The 24,950-nt window shown below is 33.1% G+C and overlaps 1 protein-coding gene across 12 annotated transcripts in view; it reads left to right on the top strand.

Annotated features, from left to right (window-relative positions):
* Positions 1–24,950, top strand: part of LCORL (ligand dependent nuclear receptor corepressor like) — a 163,425-nt gene that overhangs the window by 122,684 nt on the left and 15,791 nt on the right. For 8 of the 12 annotated variants that reach the window (XM_073891468.1, XM_025887515.2, XM_073891470.1 and 5 more), the window contains 2 exons: positions 6,251–6,344; positions 14,305–19,121. The exons of 1 other annotated variant lie outside the window; for it this stretch is intronic. In XM_073891468.1, coding sequence (XP_073747569.1) covers positions 6,251–6,344; positions 14,305–19,121 — 4,911 coding nt within the window. Of the gene's footprint in view, positions 1–6,250; positions 6,345–7,682; positions 11,780–14,304; positions 19,122–24,950 lie in introns of those variants that run through there. 3 more of the 12 variants (XM_025887516.2, XM_025887517.2, XM_073891475.1) reach the window with 3 other exon arrangements.

Genomic DNA, 24,950 nt, shown 5'->3' with positions numbered 1-24,950 from the left:
GGGATTCTCACTCTCCCTCTTCCTCTGCCCCTCCCATTTCCTCCCCACCTGTGGGTGCGCTTGCTCGCTCTCTCTCTCATAAATCGTTTTTTTAAAAAAAGACAAGATCCATATGAGATAGATGAGAAATGGTCAGAGATGTAAGGTAGAAATAGCATTAAGGTATTTATTAAAACTGTAGCATAAGTTTGCAGTTTGCATCAGATATTATTAAATGTTAAGTAGCAGTGATTTTGATGAAAGTTTTATTGCTAGTAATTGCCATTTCTGTGAAATTTAATTTGGAATATTCTACCCCTTCTAGACAACATAAAATTTATGTGATATTTTCTCCTCATTAAAATGCACTTGCCTTCATGTACTGAATCTTACTAATATTTACATATTTAATATTGAGAGATAATTTGGTTTAAAGACCTTTTATCTCATATTCCCTCCTATGGACTGAGCTTCATGATTTGTCTCATGCAGCAACTGAAGACCGATAGTATTGTGAGGAGTTAATAATATTCATAATTAAGTGATTAGTGATCATCAGTCTTGACAACAATTTCTGAAGAAAAATCTGTATGATTATTAGAACCTAAAAAATACAGTAATTGATTAAAACCATTCTTAGGCTTTTTAACTTAAACAGAGTTTCTCTATGTGAAGCTAACCCTCTCTTCTATATAGATATCAACGTTTTGACTGTGTTGTTGTTTTCTGGATAGCTGAACAAAGTTAATTGATTGCATGACTATTTTGCTAGTCAGAGTCTTTTGTATGCAATGCTGATTGTTGTGACAAAATTGAACAAGACATTGATGAGTCAGTGAATAAGTTTATACTGAGGTACTATTCCTTTCAGGCCCTGGCTTAGGGAGGGAGTCTTGTGAGAAAATCAGCCAGGTAATTATGCTTAATTACATATAAATCTTAAATAGACTCTAAAAATAGTTACTAACTCCCATATTAGACTTGAGGTGCTAAACTAAGCAAATTATAGTAACACATCATAAATACAGTATAGAAGAATATAAAAGGTCTTGGGGGGAAATTTGGAAAACATTTGAGGAGATGGATGATCCTGAAGGATGTGTAGAAATTAACTTGCCAGGCCAGGAGAACACAGAACCTACTTTGAAGAATGGACAAAAGCCATAAGATGAGAGATAAGAAAAAATGGTATCCTTGGAGAGGTGAAAAACAATTCTGTATTATGACAGTTGCACTTGTCTGCTTTGAATAGATCCTGGATCAGGAATTTGCATGAAAATACAGAACTGAAAACAATTTGTAAATGAAAATTCAAATCTTGATTTTAACAGAAGGTGAATTCTAAAACAAATTAAGCCAATAAAGTATTGATATCAAGAAATTGCCCAGTTTGGGGGCACCTGGGTGGCTCAGTTGTGAAGCGTCTGCCTTCGGCTCAGGTCATGATCCCAGTGTCCTGGGATCGAGTCCCACATCGGGCTCCCTGCTCCGCGGGAGGCCTGCTTCTCCCTGCTTGTGTTCCCTCTCTCGCTGTGTTTCTCTCTGTTAAATAAATAAATACAGTCTTTAAAAAAAAAAAAAAAAGAAAGAAAGAAATTGCCCAGTTTGGTCATGGTTTCAGTTTTTCAAGGATCAGTCCATTTTAAAAGTTATATCTGGTAGTATAATATATAAAATTACCTGATCTTGTTGAAAGATTCCACTGGCCTCTCCTTAGTTCTATACATTCTGCATTAGTGTTTGATCAAAAGTAAATTGTAGTCTTAAGATCCAGTCTATAATCAGTAAATGGGAATAATTTGTATTTATTATTAAGTAGTTTTCAAATATAGAGAAATATACTGCTTAATAATCATGTTCCTGTTACCCAGAACTAATAAATGTGTTATTTGATCATGTTTGCTTCTGATAATGCTTTCTCTTAAGGAACTATCACATCCTTTTGTTTAGTCTTGGACGCAACCTCTGATAATGTCTATTTATGCATTTATAAGTAAAATAGTTTTGTGTGCTTTAAAAATTCACAATAATGCATACTAGATGCACTCTTGTTAATTTATTCCTACAGCTTGCTTTTCTTACCAGATTAGCAAAAATTAAAAATCTCAGCAACACCAAATGTCATCAAGGATGTGGGAAAGAAATTTGGTGATATCTACTAAACTCCAAAATGTAAAGTCCAGCACTTAACACTTCTAGGTGTATATCTTAGAAAAATTCTTATACATGGACACAAGAAAGCATTTAGAAGGATTTTCATTTCAGTATTTTTTGTAAAGCGTAAAACAAAAACAACCTAGGTACCTACCAATAGTTGAATGGTAAATAAATTTCAGTCTTTGTCTTCTACTTATTTTATATTGCCCTAGAGCATAGTAAGTGCTTAGTTTTTGGGGCGTCTGGGTGGCTCAGTTGGTTAAGCATCTGTCTTCGGCTCAGGTCATGATCTCAGGGTCCTGGGATCAAGCCCTATGTTGGGCTCCCTACTCAGTGGGAGTTTGCTTCTCCTTCTCCCTCTGCCCCTCACCCCTGCTCATTCTTGCTCTCCCTCTCAAATAAATAAAATATTTTTAAAAAGGAGTGCCTGAGTGGCTCAGTTGGTTAAGCATCTGCCTTCAGCTCGGGTCATGGTGCCTGGGTCCTGGGATCAAGCCCCATGTCAGGCTCCCTGCGGCAGGGAGCCTGCTTCTCTCTCTCCCTCTGCCATTCCCCCTGGAACTTGTGCACTCTCTCTCTCAGATGAATAAATAAAATCTTTTTTTTAAAAGTGCCTAGTTTCTATCCATCAAGTTAATCATTAGTACTTTGGAGATATATACACAAAATAATCTAGATATGATGTGCTATCTCCATTGTGAAGGAGTGATACTTATAGATGTAATCACTTCAGCTAGATCTAAATCAGCAGCAGGAGCAAGAAAATGCCCTTTATCCCCATTCCTGATCTTTTTTTTTTTTTTCCTGAATCCTTCCCAGGCTATCTCTTCCCTTCTGTTACTGTTTTTGCTTTTCTAATTTGGATAATCCTAGAGATAACTCTGATTTTTCTGGCTCTTGAGCTACAGCTTTTATGATGTATAAAGGAGTAATGGTATCAGCAAAATACTTTAGTATAGGCCAAAGCACTGCTAACAAAAAGTGAGATTTTCTATGATAACTAAAATTTCTCTAAAAGTTCTTTACTTATATATTTATGTATCTTGTATTCACTACATAAATGCTCATTGATTACATCATTTTACTGTGTGGTAGAAATATGTTGAAGGAGTATATTTTGTTTTCACTAGATAACAGATTAATGTGTTACTTCTCGAGCAGAACTATTAACATAGGTAGCCTAAGTATGGAGACGAAGCTGTGGGGAAAAAATTAAAGCATCTCTCACCTCGGTCACTGTTTAGAGTTCTGAAAGAAGAGGAGTCAGGAGTATAAGCTTGATTTGAGTAGCTCTCTTAAAGATGAAACAGAACTTAGGTCTAGTTCATCCTTCCAATTCAAATTATTCCTAAACAGGGCCATGTATCTAGGAATGGCCCAAAAAGGAAAAGAATACCTTTATTGCCCTAGCTAGGGAGCTGTAGCCTAATTTGCATAGTTAATGTAAAGGAGAGAGAGGAGTTCTTGGACCTCCTTTTCTTATTTCTGGTCTGTGAAGTAATTAAATTGACTATATCAAAAGTGTAAAAGTTTACAATTGGAAAATTTTCATTAATTCATTTTGTAACATTGACTAGAATAACAGATTTATGGAGGGTGTGTTTTATGTGCTGCATACTACGTAAAACATGAGCAGAATCAAAACTGGTGAATTCAGGGGTAAATCTGAATATGGATTAGATAGTAATGATTTTTTGAAGATGATCTTATAAGGTCTTGAAATAATAAAATTTTAATTGCTGAAGCAGAGAAGTGAGATAGTAAAAGAGAAGACAACATTCAATTTTTTCTTTTAGTAGGTTATAGCACTCTACTATTTATGAAATACAAGTAAATAAGATCCCTGACCTGAGGAATTCAGTCTTCAGGAATAAATAATTGCAAGACAGTATCATAAGCGTCATTAAGTGTTATAAGTGTCGACACAAGGGAAACAGTCATCAGCTTCTACTTGGGGTCATAGGGATCTTTAAAGATGAGTAGGAGTTTGACAAGTTGAAAAGGTAGAGCATTCTAGGCAGAGGGAACCATGTACTGCAATTTGAGAGACCTGACACCAAGTAGCATGTTTGAGGAACTGTAAGTGGTTAGATACACGGGAAGTATGAGGGTTGGGTTGAGTTGGAGACAAAGCATAAAAAATTGAGCTGGACAGATAACCTGGGGCAAGATGCTTCATTTAACAATTTTTCAAGGTACTATGTACCATATGCTTTGTTTACCTATCCAGTCTTCTCTTTTAATTCTTCAAAATTCTATTCAGCAAATATTTACTGAATGCCAGGCACTATTCTAGGCAGTGGGGATACGTGGGTGAATAAAATAGACATGGTCTTTGTCTTCACATAGCTTATGGTCTGCATGGCTAACACTGGTAAGTATGTAAGCACCTAAAGATAGCATGCTAAATGCTAAATAATATAGGTAAGTGTTGCAGGTATAGGAACCTAGAATAATGACAACCAAATTCAAGTTGTGGCCTGAATGATTGAATGGTGAGTAAGATTTGGTGAGAATTAGGATGAGTGTGGGCATAGAAGGAAAGGAGTAGGAGTCTTCTAACAGAGGAAACTAAGGAAGTTTGAAACCCAGAGTTGAGAAATATGATACTGTTTTCCTAACAGGTTTTCCTACTCCACGTCTAGCCCTTGCAGTCCATTCTCCCCACAGCAGATTGATCCATTAAAAGCACAAATTAAAATCGCGTCGGTCTTATGCTCAGAATCCTCCAATGGTTTCCTGTCTCTCAAAATAAAATACAAGGCCTAATGTGATCTGCCTTTGTACATTTCTGATCTCATTTCAGTCAACCTGGCTTCCAGCCACCCTGGCCTCTTTGCTATTCCTCAGACATTTCAAAGATGATTCCGTATCACAGCCCTTGTACAAACTGTTCCTTGAAGAAGCTTTCCCCCGATAACATATTTGGTTGGTCATGGTTGGCACCATGACAATAGGCGCTATTTATGCCTTTGTTACTGCTGCTTCCAAATTCCTAAAATAGTGCTTTGCACATAGTAGGCACTCAATAAAATTATTGAATTACATATAACAGGTTATGAGATAGACATTTTATTTTTCTGTCTTTGTGTCTTGCCAGAGCACCTAAGTGATAGATAAATTTATATGGTAACAGTAAAACCCAGTTGATTTTTTTTAAACATGTGTTTTCTTATAATGATCCTTTATAACTTAAATTTTCAATTTTTTAGCTATCAGTAAAGAAATAGTCACAGTATTACTTAGTGCTGTGTTTTAAATTCATAGTTTATTTTTACTCTTTTCGATCCTTAAGTTTTTCAGATTAATATGTCTGAATCATTGGTTTTATTTATGTAAATTCAATGTTATAACAGTAATAAAAAACAACTACATTTTAATAAATAGGCAGTTGTTTTCTAACAGCCTATTTTCCCTAAAATGTTATATTTTTATAGGTTATGTCTTCATTCAATCACAGTTGTAAACACAATATATTACATAAGCAGTGATTCAACTGTTATACATTTCAGTTATTTAAAATAGTAAAATTTTACACTGTTCTAAAAAAATACATTGATTATATTTATATAATCAATATATTATATATATATAATAGAGTCACAGTTTACCTAAAGCATATGTTCCACATATTGCTAGTCCTAGTAAATGCTAATTATTGTTCTCTTATTCATCATCATTTTTTCTGTGGTCTCTGTTTTGTAAAACTTACATCATTCCTACTTTCTTGAAGCATCATCTGGGCAGCCTTGATTAGAAAAGTCGTGAATAAGCAGTTAATGGATAAAGCAGTCGTGGATAAAGCAGTTCTGCTGTTCACCGCAGAACACTGGGAAAAGTGGCCAAAGGTTGATTTTAAACAGATTTTTATCATAGCCTGTTTGTTTCTTCATATCATTTGGCAATGCCTTTTCTGTTCTTTTTTCCTATGTAGTGCCTTCCCAGTCATGTCCTGTTCCTAAAACCACAAGATGAATTGAGAATAGCCACATGTCAAATACAAGTGTTAATTTTTAGGTCATGAATTCGTAGATCAGCAAAATATGAAATGTTAAAATGTAAGGATTACCTATCTGTCACAAATATAAAGTTTTTTCTCTTGCAAAAATTATAGGGGATGGAGTGTTAGATCTCTCTACAAAGAAAACCAGCATAAAATCTGAAGAGTCATCCATATGTGATCCTTCTTCTGAAAATTCAGTGGCTGGGTAAGCAATATCTAGGAAATACAATTTAATATTAATATAAAATTATCTCTACAGAGAACTCTTAATACTACTTTGAGTAGATTGACATATATAGCTTTCTTCCAGAATTTTTGTCACTCATAAGTGTGTGTCTCTCATACCTTTCATTTGTCCTTTCTCTTTCTTTTTTATTCTTTCTGTTAAAGAAAAGTTATCAGAACAATCACCAAACTTTAGTTCATGTTACTAAAATGAACTACCAACTTAATCATAGGCTACAAACTAAGAAGCAGGACGAGTAAAGAAAATTTAAAATTCAATATTCAGGAGACAATTTTAAGGAAAATATGTGATTTCACTATTTAATTTTTTTAAACAGTCAAATTTTAAAAGTACCATACTTACTAATTCTTACAGCTAGCTTATAGTGTTTTCATTTTTTTCACTGTGCTTTAGGTGTGGTGGCAAACTTTATATAATATATATAATATATATCTAGTAAGCACCACAGAAAGTCCTTTCATGCTTTGAAAGTTCTCATTAAATTAATTAAATAAATAATTATCAGTGAAATGCTGTTCTGTTGGATTTTTGGATTTTTATTTAGTAACTTTTGCATCTTCCCATTAACAAACTGCATAGGAAGCTTTTTTGTCACATCTAAATCTTAGATATAGAGTATAATTTGTTTTGACTAAGACTGTAGTAGCTTTTGAGTCATAAGGTATAGTTAGCTTCTGTTTGAGAAACTGAAAATTACAATGATATATTTGAAATAGAAATAACATTTATAGTATCAAATTATTTTACCCAAATATAACTTACCTACTTGTTTCAAAATTTTAAGTTTTTGTCTAGAGAAAAATTAGTCTTGTGGAAATATGGGATGTTTGTGTTTGGAAATATTCTTGCTGCTACAAATTTCCTTTAAAGGGGTTGACTCTTTTATTACTTGTTTAGCGGTAACGTCACGTTTCTACTAACAAAAACTCCTTTAGGATTTGGGTATTTTTTATAATGGAACTCTAATTGTACAAATAAAAATTATAAGTGTTGCTCTGCAAGCATCTGTCAGAGGAATAGCAACATCATGAGAATATTTTTACAAATACTGAGTTAGGATTTTAAGTTCTTGGAAGGTCTGCCCGTTGAGGCCACCGTATGATTGACACATTGTCCTACCAGGACTGTAGCGTTTGCTTTGATGAGTAACTACTACATCTCACAGACTTAAAAAGAGTCATAAGCAGTGATGTTACCTAAGCAAGGAGTATAATAAAGGAGTGGACCCTCCCCTTCCATAGCTGTGTGAGAGTCTCTCATGCATCAGTTTACCATCGTTTCATTCCATCCATCCAGGAGACTACACAGAAACAGAGAGGACTATGTGGAAAGAAGTGCTGAGTTTGCAGATGGTTTGCTCTCAAAAGCTTTGAAAGACATTCAGTCTGGAGCACTGGACATAAATAAAGCAGGCATACTTTATGGCATACCTCAAAAAACTTTACTTCTCCACTTAGAAGCCTTACCAGCAGGGAAGCCTGCGTCTTTTAAAAACAAAACTCGAGATTTCAATGATAGTTACTCATATAAAGACAGTAAAGAAACTTGTGCAGTGCTGCAAAAAGTAGCCTTGTGGGCAAGAGCTCAAGCAGAGCGCACAGAAAAAAGTAAACTCAATCTACTTGAAACCTCAGAATTAAAATTCCCAACAGCTTCCAGTTACCTCCATCAGTTAACTCTACAGAAAATGGTTACTCAATTTAAAGAAAAAAATGAAAGCCTACAATATGAAACTTCACATCCTACTGTACAGTTAAAAATTCCTCAGCTCCGAGTAAGTTCTGTTTCAAAACCACAACCTGATGGTCCTGGTCTTCTGGATGTTATGTATCAAGTTTCCAAAACCTCTCCAGTCCTAGAAGGATCAGCTCTCCAAAAACTGAAAAATATACTCCCTAAACAGAACAAAATAGAATGTTCTGGGCCTGTAACTCACTCAAGTGTTGACTCTTATTTTCTACATGGGGACCTCTCTCCTTTGTGTCTTAATTCTAAAAATGGAACAGTTGATGGAACCTCTGAAAATACTGAAGATGGACTGGATCGAAAAGATAACAAACAGCCCAGGAAAAAACGTGGCCGTTATCGCCAATATGATCATGAAATAATGGAAGAGGCTATTGCAATGGTAATGAGCGGAAAAATGAGTGTTTCCAAAGCACAAGGAATTTATGGGGTACCTCACAGCACTTTAGAATACAAGGTAAAAGAAAGATCTGGAACACTGAAGACTCCTCCGAAGAAGAAACTCCGATTACCAGACACTGGGTTATATAATATGACAGATTCAGGGACTGGCAGCTGCAAAAACAGCAAGCCTGTGTAGATTACTTGTTAGGAAAATGTTTGTATGTGTGTATGTGTGTGTGTGTATGTGTGTTTGCGTGTGTGTGTGTGTATGTGCACAGGTGTGTATTTGTGTGTCTATATACACACGTGGGAATTACAGATGCTCACTCTGACAGGAGACATGAAATTTTACAGTTCAAAAACCACTTACATGCCTTTGAAAAAAAAGTTTTATTCAGGGTTTTCACTGTGGACAGAATTATATAGTTGCTTACTTAATTCTGATAGTTTGTATTTAATCCTTGTATAAATAGGTGAAAAAGATTCAGGTTTTCTTTAGTAGTCAATAGCATAAAGCGTTGTGGGAAAACAAGTAATTGTCAAGTGAAACATTTTTATTGGTGAAAGACCACTCCAGCCATTCAGTTGAACCATCTTATAATGGAAATATGATATTTATAGTTTGTAAACATTTTTACATACTACACTTACAGCTATTGTAAGTACATCAAACAACCAATCAAAGTTTAAATAGACAGCTATCTCCATACTAAGAAAAATTAATATATACAGTATTAGTACACTACAGTGTATTCTATGAAATATGAAATGCACTCAAGTGTATCCACCAGGAATAGAAAAGAAAACCTTAAATGATATGTATAATGAAATTTAATATTTATCATTTAATAGTTGATTTACAGGAAGTTGGGGTTTATAAGGTATATACTTTTTAAAAAAAACTGACACATAGTTAACCCCAGCAGCTATAGAATCCTTTAATATAAGATGGAATACTAAGAACAAAAAGTAATTTAAATTTAATTATTAAAATAATTTAATTTTGTTTTTCATTTGAAAAATAAGCTAATGTGTAAGGTTAGAAAAGAAAGTTGGAATGCAACTTAGAGCATGTTTATAATGTGCACAGAAAAAGCTTGAGAATGATACTTGGTTTAAATGTGCTGGTTAGTTGATGTTATGACTACTTTAAATTTTAAGGATTGTGACACACTCCTACTATTGAAAAACCTCAGTGTAACTTTAATATATTTGCTGCTGTGACATTTCAAAACATTTTCAGTTTATCAAAATGAATTACAGATTTCATTTTGGTGGGCGATACATTATCATTTTGCTAATAACCAAATTTGCAGTTTGTTCAGGGTCTTGAATAGATTTACAGATATTTAACACTGAAGCTGTTTTGAACTTTCAGTAATGTAAACTCTCTACTAATTGGGTAGTTAGAAGCTGGGCAGTGCATTTTAACTTTTACTAGACTCATAAGAGAGACCAATAATTTTTATATGGCAGTTTTAAAATGTGGTTCAGAGTATCCATGTTGGATTTATGGAGTATGCAGTTTTAGTGGTAAAATGTTATAAAGCATGTGCCTCCATATAAAGAATGGGGATTTGCTTCGTATATTCAGAATTCTCCGAGTGCCCCTTTTCTCTGTTAAAATTCAGGTTCTGATCATTTTTCTAAGCCAATTTTCCTAAGTCCAAAAGGAATACTTAAAGCTGAATTTAAAACATAAGTGCACCTTGTCAAATACTTGTGTTTTTACACTTGTGTTTGTGTGTATCTAATAATCACATATACATGTAATACTAAAGAGATTTTCAGCTATTACATTTAAAAACTGCTTACATATGTTTAAAAAAACTGAAGAGTGGGAAACTACACAACCAGGTAGTTATTTGGTCTCTAGATCTATACTGAACCCTCTTCAGCTTAACGTTACCTGCATACTAGGGTATGAATCCTCTTGCTCTTTTTTTTTTTCCAAGTAAGTATACATAATAGATTGCAGAACAGCAGATGTCAGGGTCATCTTTCTTTTTAAAGAATTAAGCCATATTTTGTGAGGGCCAGAACTTGGATTATTTAATATATTTCCCCTCCTCCCCCATTGAAAAACAAATTTAAAAAATAAAGTAAATGTTTCAACACAATTTTATTGACCTCTTTATACAGAATTTTACTTGCAAAAATTTGGGGGCCTGAATGCATTACATAATATTTATATTGAGCTTTTTTATTCCTCACACTATATTTACATTAATAAATTGATTGAGAAGTTTATAGTAAAGGGATACTTACAGAACACTTTTATATCATTTAAAAGATGACCTGACCAAAAACTTTACAGGATTCATAAAATCAGGGATCATTTTGCTATTGACTTCACAGTGATCAGTAGTTTTATAGGTAATATTATAGTTAATTTGCAGCATTTAGTATTTGTATTATTTATTTTTGGTCAGAAATATTAAATTAAATATTTTTTGATAGTTTATAGGTAATGATCAACCCATAACTTTTAAAAGAAACAAAATGTTTCTAATTATTGAGTTAACTTTTGATTATACAAACTAGGAAAGGCAGGGAAATTTATGGGTTCCCCTTCTCCCCAGTGATTCTATTAAGATGTTCTTTATGTTAAACTTTCAAAGTACTTTATAAATTTAGTTACCAGTTACTACTTATTGACAGTTTTCTGAAAAATCCAGTTTCAGCAGACTTTTAACGAAGGTGAAAGCAACCCTTATATGCTTTCTACTTATTTGAATGTTCCTCAAGTATTTTATATTTAAAAGAAAAAAAAAGAAGGAAAAGAAAAAACAGTGCCTCTGTTTTTAGAAAACTACTGCTCAGTAAAGTTGTTTAAACCATTTCTGGTAGCTAATGACAATTTTATATTAAATTGTATACTAACTTTAGTGAGACTGATTTTTTTAGTTGTTTACAGTACAAATACTTGTATTTGTTTTTTAATTGCAGTATTTCCATTGTCGCAGTAATTTAGTAAAACTCTGTGGCTGCCTTGATTTTGACAGATTTTGTTAATATAAACTGATTGTTAGGCAATTAGTTATATTTATGCATAAATCAATTGCACTATAATTCATGAATTATTTATTACAATATTTTCTAATGAATTCATGTATCTGTCTTGTGTTGTAAATGTACTGTAATTCTGTTCCTACTTTGTGTTGTTATATATCTAAATCTGATTGTATGAATTTTAATTGTTCAGTTAACGTGTTTCTAGGTTGTAATTTGTAGTAAAGCACTTCAATGCTTTTGCACTTAAATTTACAACACTGTTGGTGTGTGATTGATTTACTCATTCAGTAAAAGAAAAGAAAAGAAAAGAAAAGAAAAAAACTGACTACACTGACTTTTTTGATTCACTGTAGGAATGAGTTTTATTTATAGTAATAAGAAAAATTGACTTCTCCAAAGAATTATTTCAACGACAAAACTTGTAATGAGCAAAACTGATAGTAATGTATAAAAAATAGGCAGGATGTTTTGGTTTATAAATCAAACTGGAAAAGGTTAGAAAAAAATTTAACATTAAAAACAAGGGAGCTATGGAAGATAAAGAACCTTTACATAATTACTTGAGAATACTAGATTGAAGACCTATGTGTATTCAGCTATTACTTACTCATACTAGATTTTTCTTTGAGACTCTAATGTGCAAGAAATATGAAAAAGAAAAATTTGGAACCAAAAAGCATTATGGAATTTTATAATTTGAGAATTTAGTTAGCTAATATCTGATGTGTGTGTATTAGATGTAATCTAATACCTTAATATCCAGTTAATAACTTTATGAAGCTATTCTTCATATACCATTACATGGAAATTATTAACCACTGTGGTATTTTGGAAGTTCCATTATTAAAAGTAATAAAATGGGGGGGGGGAAGTAATTAACTGAATAAGAAACTTTTTTAAAATATAGACTTCCTTGAAATCTCAGAAGACAAATGTAAAAATCTTGGGGTGGTTTTCAGAATAGTTAACACTAATCATTAGTTTTAATTATTTCTACTTTCTATTTGACTTTGCTAACAGAAAAAACATTTAAGCATTTTAGAAACTTAGGAAAGCAAATTAATCTTTAAAATATGCAATGAATTTTTCTAAGAAACAAAATCTCTTTTTATTTAATCACAGATATGTTTAATAGGCCATAACATAACTTTAAAGAAACTGTTGAAGTGCATCTATCAGAACTCCTGGGTTTTCTTTTGCTTATGTGAAAATTATAACTTTTAATTTGCTAGAAAAGAGTATAATATCACATATCTTCATATTTGATCGTTAACATTTTCTCATGTCTTTGTTCTCCATATATTTTTTGAGTTATCTAATAGTGAATCTTGGGAATCAGTTCCATCATTTACTCCCAATCATGATAAAACTGACCAAAAAAAAAAAAAATTTTCAGAAAGGAAAGGATATTGGGGTCATGTCTGTGGACTTAAAATGTTTTATTATTAATTTCATATCTTTTTCTCACTTTGATAACTGCTTTTTGTCAAATCACATATTAGTTTTGGTGAAATATTGGTTGAATCTAGTAAATTTACCGTTTTTCTAGAAAATTTTTTTATCTAATGTTCAGAATTTGGTGTTTTTGCTACTCTCAAATAACAATATTTGTAAAATGTAGATAAAATATTGCATACTTATCTGTGAAACAGGTTAAGTCAGTTTTAGAGAGCAAAATAAAATTATTTTTCATTTTAAAATAAAAATCCTTTTTAATATATATGAATATAATAACCCTTTAAACAAAATACAATCTCCTATAGCAATTCATAATCTCAGTAAATCCCAATTCCAACCCTAAATAAAATTTCCACAAAAGAGGAACTATTAACAATAATAGCAAATATAAGAAATCATGAATGGGAGGCTATTTTCATGTACAGAGTTTGGTGATATGTTTAATTTAAATAGATACTTTTCTGAAACAGAATTCTTTTAAAATATTTTATTCTTCCTGCTGCTGGTATTGGATTAAAAAATTTTTTTTGTAGACTTCTGCCTTGGTTGCTAAGTAATCCTGGGTGTTAGTTAAAATTAGATGTATATTAGTTTCTTCAGTGGGACATTTTCCAGCATTTGAAATTAAATAATTAGGTAAGTAATGCCTTTAGTCTTCATGTAATTACTTTAGTATTTAAAATCAATTAAAAATAGATTTTATTTTTAAATAGCTTAGATTTTTTTATTATTAGGTTAAAATGCCTGCAGCTTAATCTTAGAAAAGATATTCTGTTATTTATATGAAATCTAAATTCCTTAATTTTCCTTGTGAGTATGCAAAGCTTTCTTTTATTAATAATTTTTATTTTCACTACCTTGAAAAAATACCTATTTTAAATAAAGATAAGACTTTCTCCTACATCTTATTTTTCTTATTTGCACTAATACGGATTGATAATTATCAAAATAACTTACAAAATGTCTACTTTCAAAAATGTAACTCCTTCTGAAGCACTTTCCATTAAATATTCTTAATACATCCAAAGCACTAAACATTAGCAATTTATAAATATAATCATACCTATAATCAGGTTTTATATCACAAAACTAGGGCTTTCCTTTGACTATGATACTTGCCATAGGAAATTAATTATCATCGTGCTTCATTATATTTTTGCTGAACAATAATCGAGATGTCATTAGTGCAGCTCTATAGGAGTTAGGAGTCCAGCAATACCAAAATTTCTTTTGTTCGAACTCTGTTAAAATTATAACTCCTTATAATACTGGTATTTTTGCTGTAATTCATTTTTTGTTTGATTTTTATTTTTAGTTCAACTGTTGATGCAAAATCAGAGGAAGCTACTAAAATGGAAAAAGGAAAATCAGCATTAAGCAAAGTTTTGGAATCTTTGTGCATACATCACCAGCAACAAGTTTTGGCCATGTTGAAATTTCTAGTCCAAGAGCAGAATACTGCTTCTCTTTGCTCTTGTAATACATCATATACTGTGTCTTCAGAATCTCAAAAGCCCCTAATTGAAGATGATTTACATGGTCTATTCTGTAATTATGAATATAGGCTGGCAGAAAGAGGGTGTTTACAAAATGAAAGACAAAGCCCTGGTTTTGTGCCTCTGCCGGTCTGTATTAAAGATTTACATTGTTTATCTTGCCAAACTGTAACTATTGAACACATTAAGACAGTAGTGAATAGAGGAATTGCAAACAGTTCTAATTCTCACAGGTGCTGTTCTGGACTGTTACCAAACATTCACTCTACAAAATCAACCTTTCATGCTCCTCTTTCCTCAAGGGAAGTATGTGATGTTTCAGTCAGTCTTAAGGATTTTTGTAGATCTCGAAGTCCGTCACCTCCACCATTATCACCTGTACAGACTGAAGGATTTGAAAAATTGAAAGATGTCTTCTCAGAGCTTTCAGCCTTAGAAAATAACAGACTCGAAATAAACATTAACCAGCCTCCATCTCTCATACCAGCAGAAATAAACAGTGACAAGGGTGATCCTGAAGGTAAAATACATAAAACTAAAAAATCCAGTAACTCTGATTATTTGCTCCTGGAAGACAGCGATAATTGTACTACAAATGATGAAAAAGGTGAAACTACTGTAATTTTTCAAGATTTAATGGATCGTATTAATGAAAAACTAAAATCAATAGAAACTACAGATGTGACAAACCTTATAAAATTATCTAGCAGTGATTGTAATACAGATAATGATTTAAAATTGAGAGATTTAATATCCTCACTCTTGCATAATGCCAAGGCCAGTGATTACAGTTTCATGGAATTGCTGAGTCAACATGATAAAAAGGTAGAAAATAAAATTATTCAGACAAGATTTCGAAAGCGTCAAGAAACCTTATTTTCAATGCACAACTCTCCTGATTCACCCATGTTTAGAAGGCAGTCTTTACAAATAAAAAGAGAACTTGCTAGTCTTGAAAATTTTGTAAGAAAAAAATACACTGAAAAAAATTCAAGGAAGTTGACATGCAATGATGAGATATTTTCCACGGACAAAAAAGAATTCTATCATTGCCAAGGGTCTTTACAAAATTCTGAAAGCTTACAAGATAATAATCATGCAGAAACATCATTTTCACCAGATTGTGCATTACAATCATTGCAACTACCTCTTCATAGTTTAGAAACTAACTTGGCTTTTGATGCATTTTCAGAAAGCTTTAAAACAACTTCCCCTGGGAAAATGAGCATAAGAAAATCACAGGAGAAATCTGCAGCTGGAAAAAAACTTTTGCAAAATCGCAAGGAGAATCCAAAACTGGAGAATACTCAAACGCCTTTGAAAAGTGATATTCCCGGACTTTTGAGCAGAACTAAACGAAATATTGTGCGTCCAGGGTGGTATTCTATATATGTAACAAATAATTATGTTTTTAAAAAATCCCCTAAAGCCAAAAAAGTTTCTGAATCTACAAAAAAAAGAGATCCAGTGAAAAATATTCAAATTGAAAGCTCACACAATATAGATCTAAACAAAATTGCAATGAATTCTAATTTACAAGTTGTTGTGGAGCGTTTGGAAGACACAATAAATATGGCCAAAAAGTCTTTGAATAATCACTCATTATCTGAAGGATGCAAGGCATCCAAGAAATTGATAGAAATTAATGGTAAAGATCAAACTGCAGATAGAAATATGACTCTTGCTTTAAGCAGAACGACATGCAAAGAACAGAGTTTATCAAAATCTGTGGTAGCAGCCAGCAATATCAAAAGCAGTCATATTCCTACAATAGATATGAATAGCAAAAGACTTGATAATCTGGAAAAGTTACCTATTTTAGATACAAGTAGCTTGATTTCCAATGTTCAAAGTGTGCCAACAAAATATGAAGCCATTGAAAGCTCTTCTTTTTCCAGCTATTCTAGCCCTATCAAACTCATGTTTTTATCTGAAGTTAAAAGCAGTGAAGGAGTCAAATATACTTTAACTTCAGTTGGTACTTCCAGATCAAATATTGATCTTCCTTCTGAAAAATGTCCAACTCATCATGTAATTGAAAAAAAAACAGAAACAAATAAGGATGTCCCAAATGCTAACTTTGAAAATTATAGTTCTAATCTTAATGATAGTGACACTCTACAGGGAGAACTAAACAAATTTAATTGTGCAAAAGAAACTACAGAATCCCCTGCAATGTTTATAGATGATATGAATAGTGATAAGCCACAAGATGAACCTAAGGAAAATACAAGCAGTGGTATTGATTCATCTTTTAAACGAAAACCAGGTAGACCTAAAAAAATAGGTCCCCAGGTTGTGAAACAAATTAAGCGGCCAATTGGAAGACCACCAAAACCTAAAATTGATCAAACAGACATCACCATTTGCCAAAATGAGTCTTCTAGTGCTGGAAAGAAAAGTCCAGAATCTCTCCTATCAGAAGTAGAAGAAGGTATTTATAAAAAGAGTATTACCGTAACTGTTATTTATGGAAGGTCAAGAAGAACTAGAAGGCATGTTTCTGAAGGAACTGTAAACATAAGCAATATTATGTCTTTCAGCAATAATGTTGCTGATTTTCCAACTGAATGTAACAGTCTCAGAAATATTAGAGAATTCAAAATTGACTCAGGTGAAAGAAGTGCTGTTTCAAGTTTGACTACTGAAAGTGAGCTCTTGGGGTCTGGCTTTGAATATGTTAGGCCTATCAAGAACAAGTCTGTGATACCTCAGCCTTCCAAGAACAGTATTCGACCAAATCAGAAGCCTTTTGCAAGAATTAGGAAGCCTGGTAGACCTGCAAAAGTGAAAATCTCTGGCATATCTGTGACTATTAATAGAGTTTCACCTCAGGAGAGAGAAGTAAGTATTAGCAGCTGCTTACCTCCTTTAGAACAAGAAAATATATTAGAAAAAAATCTGGCTGAAGAAAAGTATGATCACCGATGCAGTAAGACGGATACAAGGCACACTGAAGCTGACATATTTAAGAATGGATCAAAAAGTATGGTTGCAACTATACCTTTGAGACATTCTATTAGGGATAGAAAACCATCTCTCCATTTCTTACATCCATTAGCATCGTCTAGCTCACTTATTTATAGAAATGCTCTGTTCCGTAAATCATATAAACTCCATTTGCAGAAAGGTAAAAGTCAGAAGGAAAAACATAGGCAGTCAAGGATAAAAATAGCTTCGAAAGGTACCCCAGCAACTAGAAATTCAAGGAATGCAAAAATGTGTTTGGAAGATAACAAATTAATACCCATTTCTGAAGTATCCTTGGACCCTATAATTTCATCAAATCCTTTGCTCAGGTGGTGGGCTGCTTCTACTTCAAACGATTCCTTATTAGAGGAATTAAACAATAGATTTGAGCAAATAACAAATGCTTGGGTGCATGTGAGTGGAGATGAAGCTGGAAACTGTGTTCACAAAAAAAGAGAACGCATTGAAAATGATAATTTCAAAATAGCAAACCCTTTGGAAACCTGTCTTTTAGAACTTGAAGTTTCACCTGTAAAAATGCTTTTTCGGAAAAAGTATGATTTGAATGAACTCTGTATCTGGTTTATGCAAACAACAGAAACACAGTCTCTTTCACTAGTTAGAAAAGCAAATGCTCGAAACCCTTTGGAAGTAATAAATACCAGAGGAATTAAATTAGGGACCAAATATTCTAATTTTAATACCAGCCCCTTCAGAAAGCACTTTAAAAAATTTGCACTATCTTCTCCTTCAAAATCAGCAGGGAAGTTGCATATACTGCATAAAATGGTTAGCTCTCCGCTGTTAAATGTGAAAAGTAATTTAACATTAGCTAGATTAAAAAGAACTGAGTTTAAGAGGTTGCAACATGCAAAATGGAAAAGAGAGGGAAAGCTGCACAACCATGGAACAATTGATTGGATCTCTAAAAGGAGGGACTTAAGATTTTTCTGCCAGAACCAATTTTTAAATAAGGCTGAGGGGGGAACAAAGGCTGACATCCCACTCCAAGGAAAAAACACAATAGATAATCAGTTTATTTTGCCACCTGAGATCAGGGATGACTCTTTGCAACAGAAGGTGGTGATGTCTGACTTGAAAACACATGCTAGTTTAGAGAATAATTTTAAGTCAGAAGCAAAGGAGAATGGAACAAATTGCAGCCAAAAAGATTTTGAAAAGGGACCAAGACTAGGAAATGTATGTCCAAATAATTGGAGGTCAAAAACCTTAAAAGATTGTAGAATATTTTTGAGGAAGATCAACTATCTTGAACACAGAAATACTTTTAAGCTAAATACAATCATTTACTCTCCTGAATCTATTGACGGTGGAAGTAATCATCAGACTCATAGAGAAGAATCAAAGCGCTTTACCTTAAGGTCCCATTCTGCTAGGCAAAATTCTTTTAAAAAGCAATCTAAAGAAATAGAAAATGCTAAAACAAATAGTCCTTCAACCAATAAATTTCCTGGCCAACTTGACAACAGTAAATTAAATAAATGTGTTAACTATGACAAGAATCCTGATAGTTCTGACGTTCTTAGCAAATTGAACAAAAGAAAAAGACCACCATGGAAGACCACAGAAATGTCAACAAAAAGACATAAACGACAGTCTTGCAACAGTGGACAAATGGCAAACTATTATTCAAAATCCCAACTAGGTAAGTTTTTCTCTACTTAATTTTAAAGTTTCATTGTAGGTGCCTTGAGTAAAGTATGAGATAATGGGTAGAAAAGGAACAGCTGATTTAGTTTCAATTTATTTCCAAAATATTTGGACAACCTAATTTCTTGGCACCTAGTATGAAACTCACGAAATTAGGTTCTCCTGAATGTACCCATGCACTTCCCTACATCTTAATGTGTCCAGGATTTTAAGCAAATTAAAATATATTTAGTAGAGACATAGAAAGCTCCTAAACATATATCATTAATGTACAAGTTATATTATCTGTTTTTGTATTTGATCTAATATAAAATATAGAAAACAGTGTGAATGGTAAATATGCCCAAGGAGCTATCTAAAAATTAACTGCTACACTACAGGATAATATGTATTCATTGTCTTGATAAATTAATAGCTTTGAGACCATGTGGAAAGAAGTAGACTATCTCGCTGCTAAGTTGATGAGGTCTGTAACATACATAATAATTCTAGTATATCAGTCTCACATTCACCATCAAATTGTTAATGCCCTCTGGTACTGCTTTGAGAACCATTTTAAGACTCTGCTTATTTAAATAGTGTCATGGAACAAGATATTTTCTTCAATAAATAAGCAAACTTGTTGAATAGGTTTTTTTTAGATGAGACATTGAACTAGATTCCACAGATACAAAGATGAAGATTTCTTTCCAGAGATAATCTATAGTGTAGCCAGGGAGAAAATCATGTACAGATACTGTTAAGGTAATGCCAAATTTAGAATGTAAACTGAAATTACTTTAGTAAGTAATTATGTGCTTTACTCCGTTATGCTGGCCTGACTTTGGTGCCTCAGGGAGACTGTTAGCCTCAGACCCTAGCAAAATAGGATATGAACACCGGAGTTGCCAATGTAGCCAGTTCCATCTCAGCTTGTTGATAGGTGCTAGACAGTTCAGGATTTGTAGAAGTATGGTAGTGCTCATTTCATTACTTCCTGGACATGAGAGAGTGCCAGGTTACATTTGTAAATTTAAGGATATTTTATTGTGTGGTTGCATTGTTACATTGTATATTTTAGGGGCTTAAAGAGGTATTGATGGCTTTATTTTTGTTACCTTTTTAAAACTTTTTTAAAAGCTAAGAAACAATTATTAAATCTTCTATTAAAATATTAAAAGCAATAAACTCAAGTTTTAATAGGTTAGATGATTATAATGACCCCCAACATTCAGTTAATTGAATGACTTTAAAATGCCTATTTCAGTAATATTTAACATGCATTAATTAAAAATTTTTAACTTTGTAACGTGACGATTAAAGCTTTAATGTTGATCACAGTCTCCATTATGAAAGATGAATCAAATTGAAAAATAATGTCCTTTGTTTCTTGTCCTTAGGATAACTAAAAATAACATAACAAATAGCATGTCAGGAAAAAAGAGGGAAGAAGCCTGATAGTGATTTAAAAAAAAATATTATAATTCACCTAAAAATATATACACATTTTTTTGAAAGACTGTCATGAATGGAGTATAAAGTGCAGTGTTTCACTTTTAATCCTTTCATTCTCATTTCATGCTGTTAGAGTTTACCAAAGGTAGTTTACAACAGAACCGTATTTTGTCCTTCTAGCTTCTTAACCATTGTATCTTCCTAAGGTATGAATATAAAATTTATATTAATATGATTCTTTATCTCACTAAATATGAAATCGCCCTGGAAAAATAAGATGGAAGATGCCTCATTATTACTTTTTCAAATTAATCTCAAAATCCTTTTGTGATATTTTTTTAAAAATTTAGTATTGTTGTTTTACACCTTTTCTCATTTTTAAAATTGCTAGTACTATTCCTGTTCTGCTTAAAGTTTTATTTATCTTTTACTGATAACTTTCCTTCTTTATTTAACATTCTTTTTTTTTAATCAAGGACATTATTTTTACAAAGTTGTATTTATAGCAGCATTTGTTATTTTTATCTGATTTTAAAATGTTTCTTAAGGTGTTATTTTTTTTTCTCATTATTCTTGGTATTCCATACTTCTTAATGCCTTTTTGGAAATGACACTAAAATTCATTATCAGTTTTATATGTTTTTCTTCATCATAGAGTAATTAGTGACTGGAGATTTGAGAGAGATTTTTAACAGCAAGGACTTTTCTAGAAAAATTCATAAGGCAATGTATATAATGAATTAGGGAATATTTCTATTGATGAAAAGTTTTGCTTCTGCCATAAACGTCTTGTTTTTGTACATTTCAAGATTTACTGTCTAGATACAGTTTAATACATAGGAGTTTTAAAACTTATACTTCGCTACATTTGTACTGCTGTGTATCAACTGTAGACATGGAAAGGAAAGAAGAAATGCAATTCTATCCTATTCTTAATTCAATATATACTTAATGAATGCCTACAATATGCTCTTAGATACTGTAGAAAGTTCAGAAAGTTCCCTTTCCATCTGAGTAAGAAAACAAGACTTCCATCATGTACATATATTCAATAAATAGAGTATATTTTATGTTTTAAGTCAGATATTATATTATTAATTATATTAATTAAGGGGATAGAATGGCTAAAGTCATGGTTTGTGTTCTCGTGGAGCTTGTCATTTCATAGGGGACAGTGAATAGGCAATTCCAGTAGAAAGTAGAGTGCTATGACTGGGGAGAGAGGTGGCTTGTAGAAGCACCAAGGAGGGAAATTGAACCCAGGTTTAGAAAATTAGGCAAGGATTCTTACATAGTCACATCTAAGCTGAGATTTGAAGGATGCCAAAGTATTAGAAGTCAGGGGAGAAGTATTTCAGTCAGCAAACTGCATGTGGAAAATTTGGGTGACAGAACAGGCTTATAGAACACTGAGTAATTTAATTCATATAGCTGAGGCATAAAAGAGGAATTAAGAAAGGGGCGGGGGTGGACAGAAAAATGGCAAAAGATAAAGCTACTGAGGGAAGCATAACCCAGATTGTGAGGCCAGCATCAGTTAATGAAAAAAATGCTTGGAGCCCTAGTAGTGGCAGTAATGGAGGACAGATAAATTTGACAGAGGTCTATGAGATAGAATCAGTGCATCTTAGAGAGTAGAGGAATAAAGGGTAATGTCCAGGTTTGAGCTTGAACATCTAAGTGTTAGATGATAGTAACATTCACTGAGATATAAGAGAACATTCAGAATGTGCAATTTTAGACGTAAGGAGTTTGGAATATCCAAGAAAAGATGTTTAGGAAGCAATCACAGTTGACCCTTGGACAATGCAGAGGTTAGGGGTGCTAACTTCCTGTGCATTAAAAAAATGTACATACAACTTTGACTCCGCAAGAACTTAACTACCAATAACCTGTTGACCAGAAGCCTTACTGATAACATGAACAGTTAATTAACACATATTTTCTGCTATATGTATTATATACAGTATTCTTATAATAAAGTAAGCTAGAGAAAAAATTTTATAAGAAAATCATAAGGAAGAGAAAATACATTTACAATACTGTATGTATATTTATGGGGGGGAAAAATCTGCATGTAAGTGGACCCATGCAGTTTAAACCTGTCTTATTAAGAGGTCAGCTTTGGTTAATATGTGTTTGTTGCTCAGAAAAGAGGTCTGAGCTAGAGATAAAGATTTTGGAGTCCATAAATAATTGAAACCATGAGAGTGGAATGGATTGCTCAGTGTAAAATGGGAAGAGCCTAGGATCTCAGAGCCCCAAAGATACAGAGGAAAAAAAAATTGTGCACAGGGGCGCATGGATTGCGTCGGTGGTTAAGTATCCAACTCTTGATTTTGGCTCAGGTCATGATCTCAGGGTCGTGAAATTGAGCCCTGCATCAACTCCATGCTCAACAGGGAGTCTGCTTGAGATTCTCTCCCTCTGCCCCTGCCCACCACTCGAGTGCACATGCACATTCACTCTTTCTCTAAAATAAATAAAATCTTAAAAAAAAAAAAAGATGTGCACAAAAGGAGACTGATGAGGGTAGTCAGGAAATAAGAGGAAAGCCAGGAGAGTGTGGTAGAAAGGAAATGTGTTTTAAGAAGGGATAAAACAGTGTGAACTGTTGAAAAGGGGTTAATTAAGCCTTGAAATGTCTCCACTGAAGATAGCACAAAAGGTTATTGTAGTGATTTTGAAGAGTGTAGTTTTGGTACGCAACGCAGCCAGAAATCTTATGTTTGAGTTAATGCAGGAAGAGGAAATGAAGAAAACCAGCACAGAAAACTAAATGGCTCTGATTGGAGAGGAGATAGGGAGATAGTGAGAGGAAGCCCTCATGAAGACTGGTTTTTAAAAAAAAGTTTGGCTGCCAATGAGGAGAAGCCAGTAGAGAATGAAAGGTTGAAGATACAGACAAGATGGCAAGCAGTGGAAATGGAGTGAAGCCCCAGAGTGGATTATTGGACATTATGGGCCATCATTAGATAGTTTCGACGAGAAGAATCACTTCTCTCTTAAAACATGAGAACAGTGGGAACAATATATGGGAATGCATGTTAGTTCACAAATTCATGGGCAGAATATTGAGGATATTAGAGATATTTTCTATGAGTTCAGAGGTAATTTGAGAGTAATATGGTAGGTATTGTGCAATGTAGATAACATCTGAAATACTATCTCAAGAAATAACAGGGTTGAACAGTTCTGTGGTTTTTATCTCAGCTACCAGAATGTAAGCTTGGAGAAAGGTGGGCCCTTAGATTTAATTGGGTTAATTGGGTTCACCAAGTGGGTATAACAAAAGGACAAAGAGATCGGCCGAGAATTCATTCTGTGAATAGTGAGAAACTAAATAAAGTGTAATTCTAGAGAATCTTTTCTAATAATAGCACACGGTATAGATTTTTGAGGGGAAGGACAAAATGGGGTGTGTGAAAGGCTAGCTGCAAGAGACGATTTTTGAGGTGATAATGGCCTAAAATGGAGTGACTATTGAAAATAATAATACAGAACTTTTGCATATCAGTGTCTTTTGAGTTACCAAAGTAAATGTGTGCCTTTCCTAACTGATAAATACCTGGATGTAAATAAGCTTACTTTGGACACATCTAAGGAAGTTTCAAGACTAGAATAACTAATGTGGACTTGAGGTAGCTATACTCATTGTACTCATCCTAAAACATTAAATTTTGCCATAAAAATTCAGAATTCAAATTGATACTTTGAATTAGATTCTGAGCTGACTGAAAAAAGTCAGTTTGTCAGCTTCTGTTTTGTCATCTATCCTCAAAAATGACTGAATACAATTTTTACATTTAGAATTGTGGTTTTCACACAGATATGTTAACTGATGGGTGATTTTTAATTAATAGTATACTCCTTCAGCTACGTAAAACTGAAACCAACCATGCATCCTCCTCTGGTCCTGCTCATGAACGGTTTACCACATTTTTTGCATCCTAACTCAAAATATCCTTTTAAATTTGTATGGTTGAGGCGAACCTTGGCACAGAATATCCTTAAACATGTTTAAATAAAATTTAGAGTTAGCATTTCTTCATGTGCTATTATTCAGCTTCATAATTATCATTTAATGGAAAAACTATGTAGCATAGAGTAGATGATTTTCTGAATTTCATTTTGATAGAAACACATTTCTAGATGACTCATTGTCACCTTCATCTAGTTTGCCACACAAGCATTCCAGAGATAGTCCAAGAAGCACTAGTCCTCCAAGATGTTCTGTGGGAAAAGGGTTCTATGGTCTAATAACTTTGGGAAATGCTCAGTCCTGTGCTTGTTGAATCACTATGCCCCATTAACATGTTAAACAGCATTCTTCAAACTTTATATATCATATCATATCATATCATATCATATCATATCATATCATATCATA

Source organism: Callorhinus ursinus, unplaced genomic scaffold (assembly GCF_003265705.2).
Source record: "Callorhinus ursinus isolate GAN/ISIS: 27379988/994484 unplaced genomic scaffold, GSC_fseal_2.0 scaffold4, whole genome shotgun sequence".
NCBI classification, from domain to species: Eukaryota; Metazoa; Chordata; class Mammalia; order Carnivora; family Otariidae; genus Callorhinus; species Callorhinus ursinus.
This window is presented reverse-complemented; position numbering and strand designations above follow the sequence as displayed.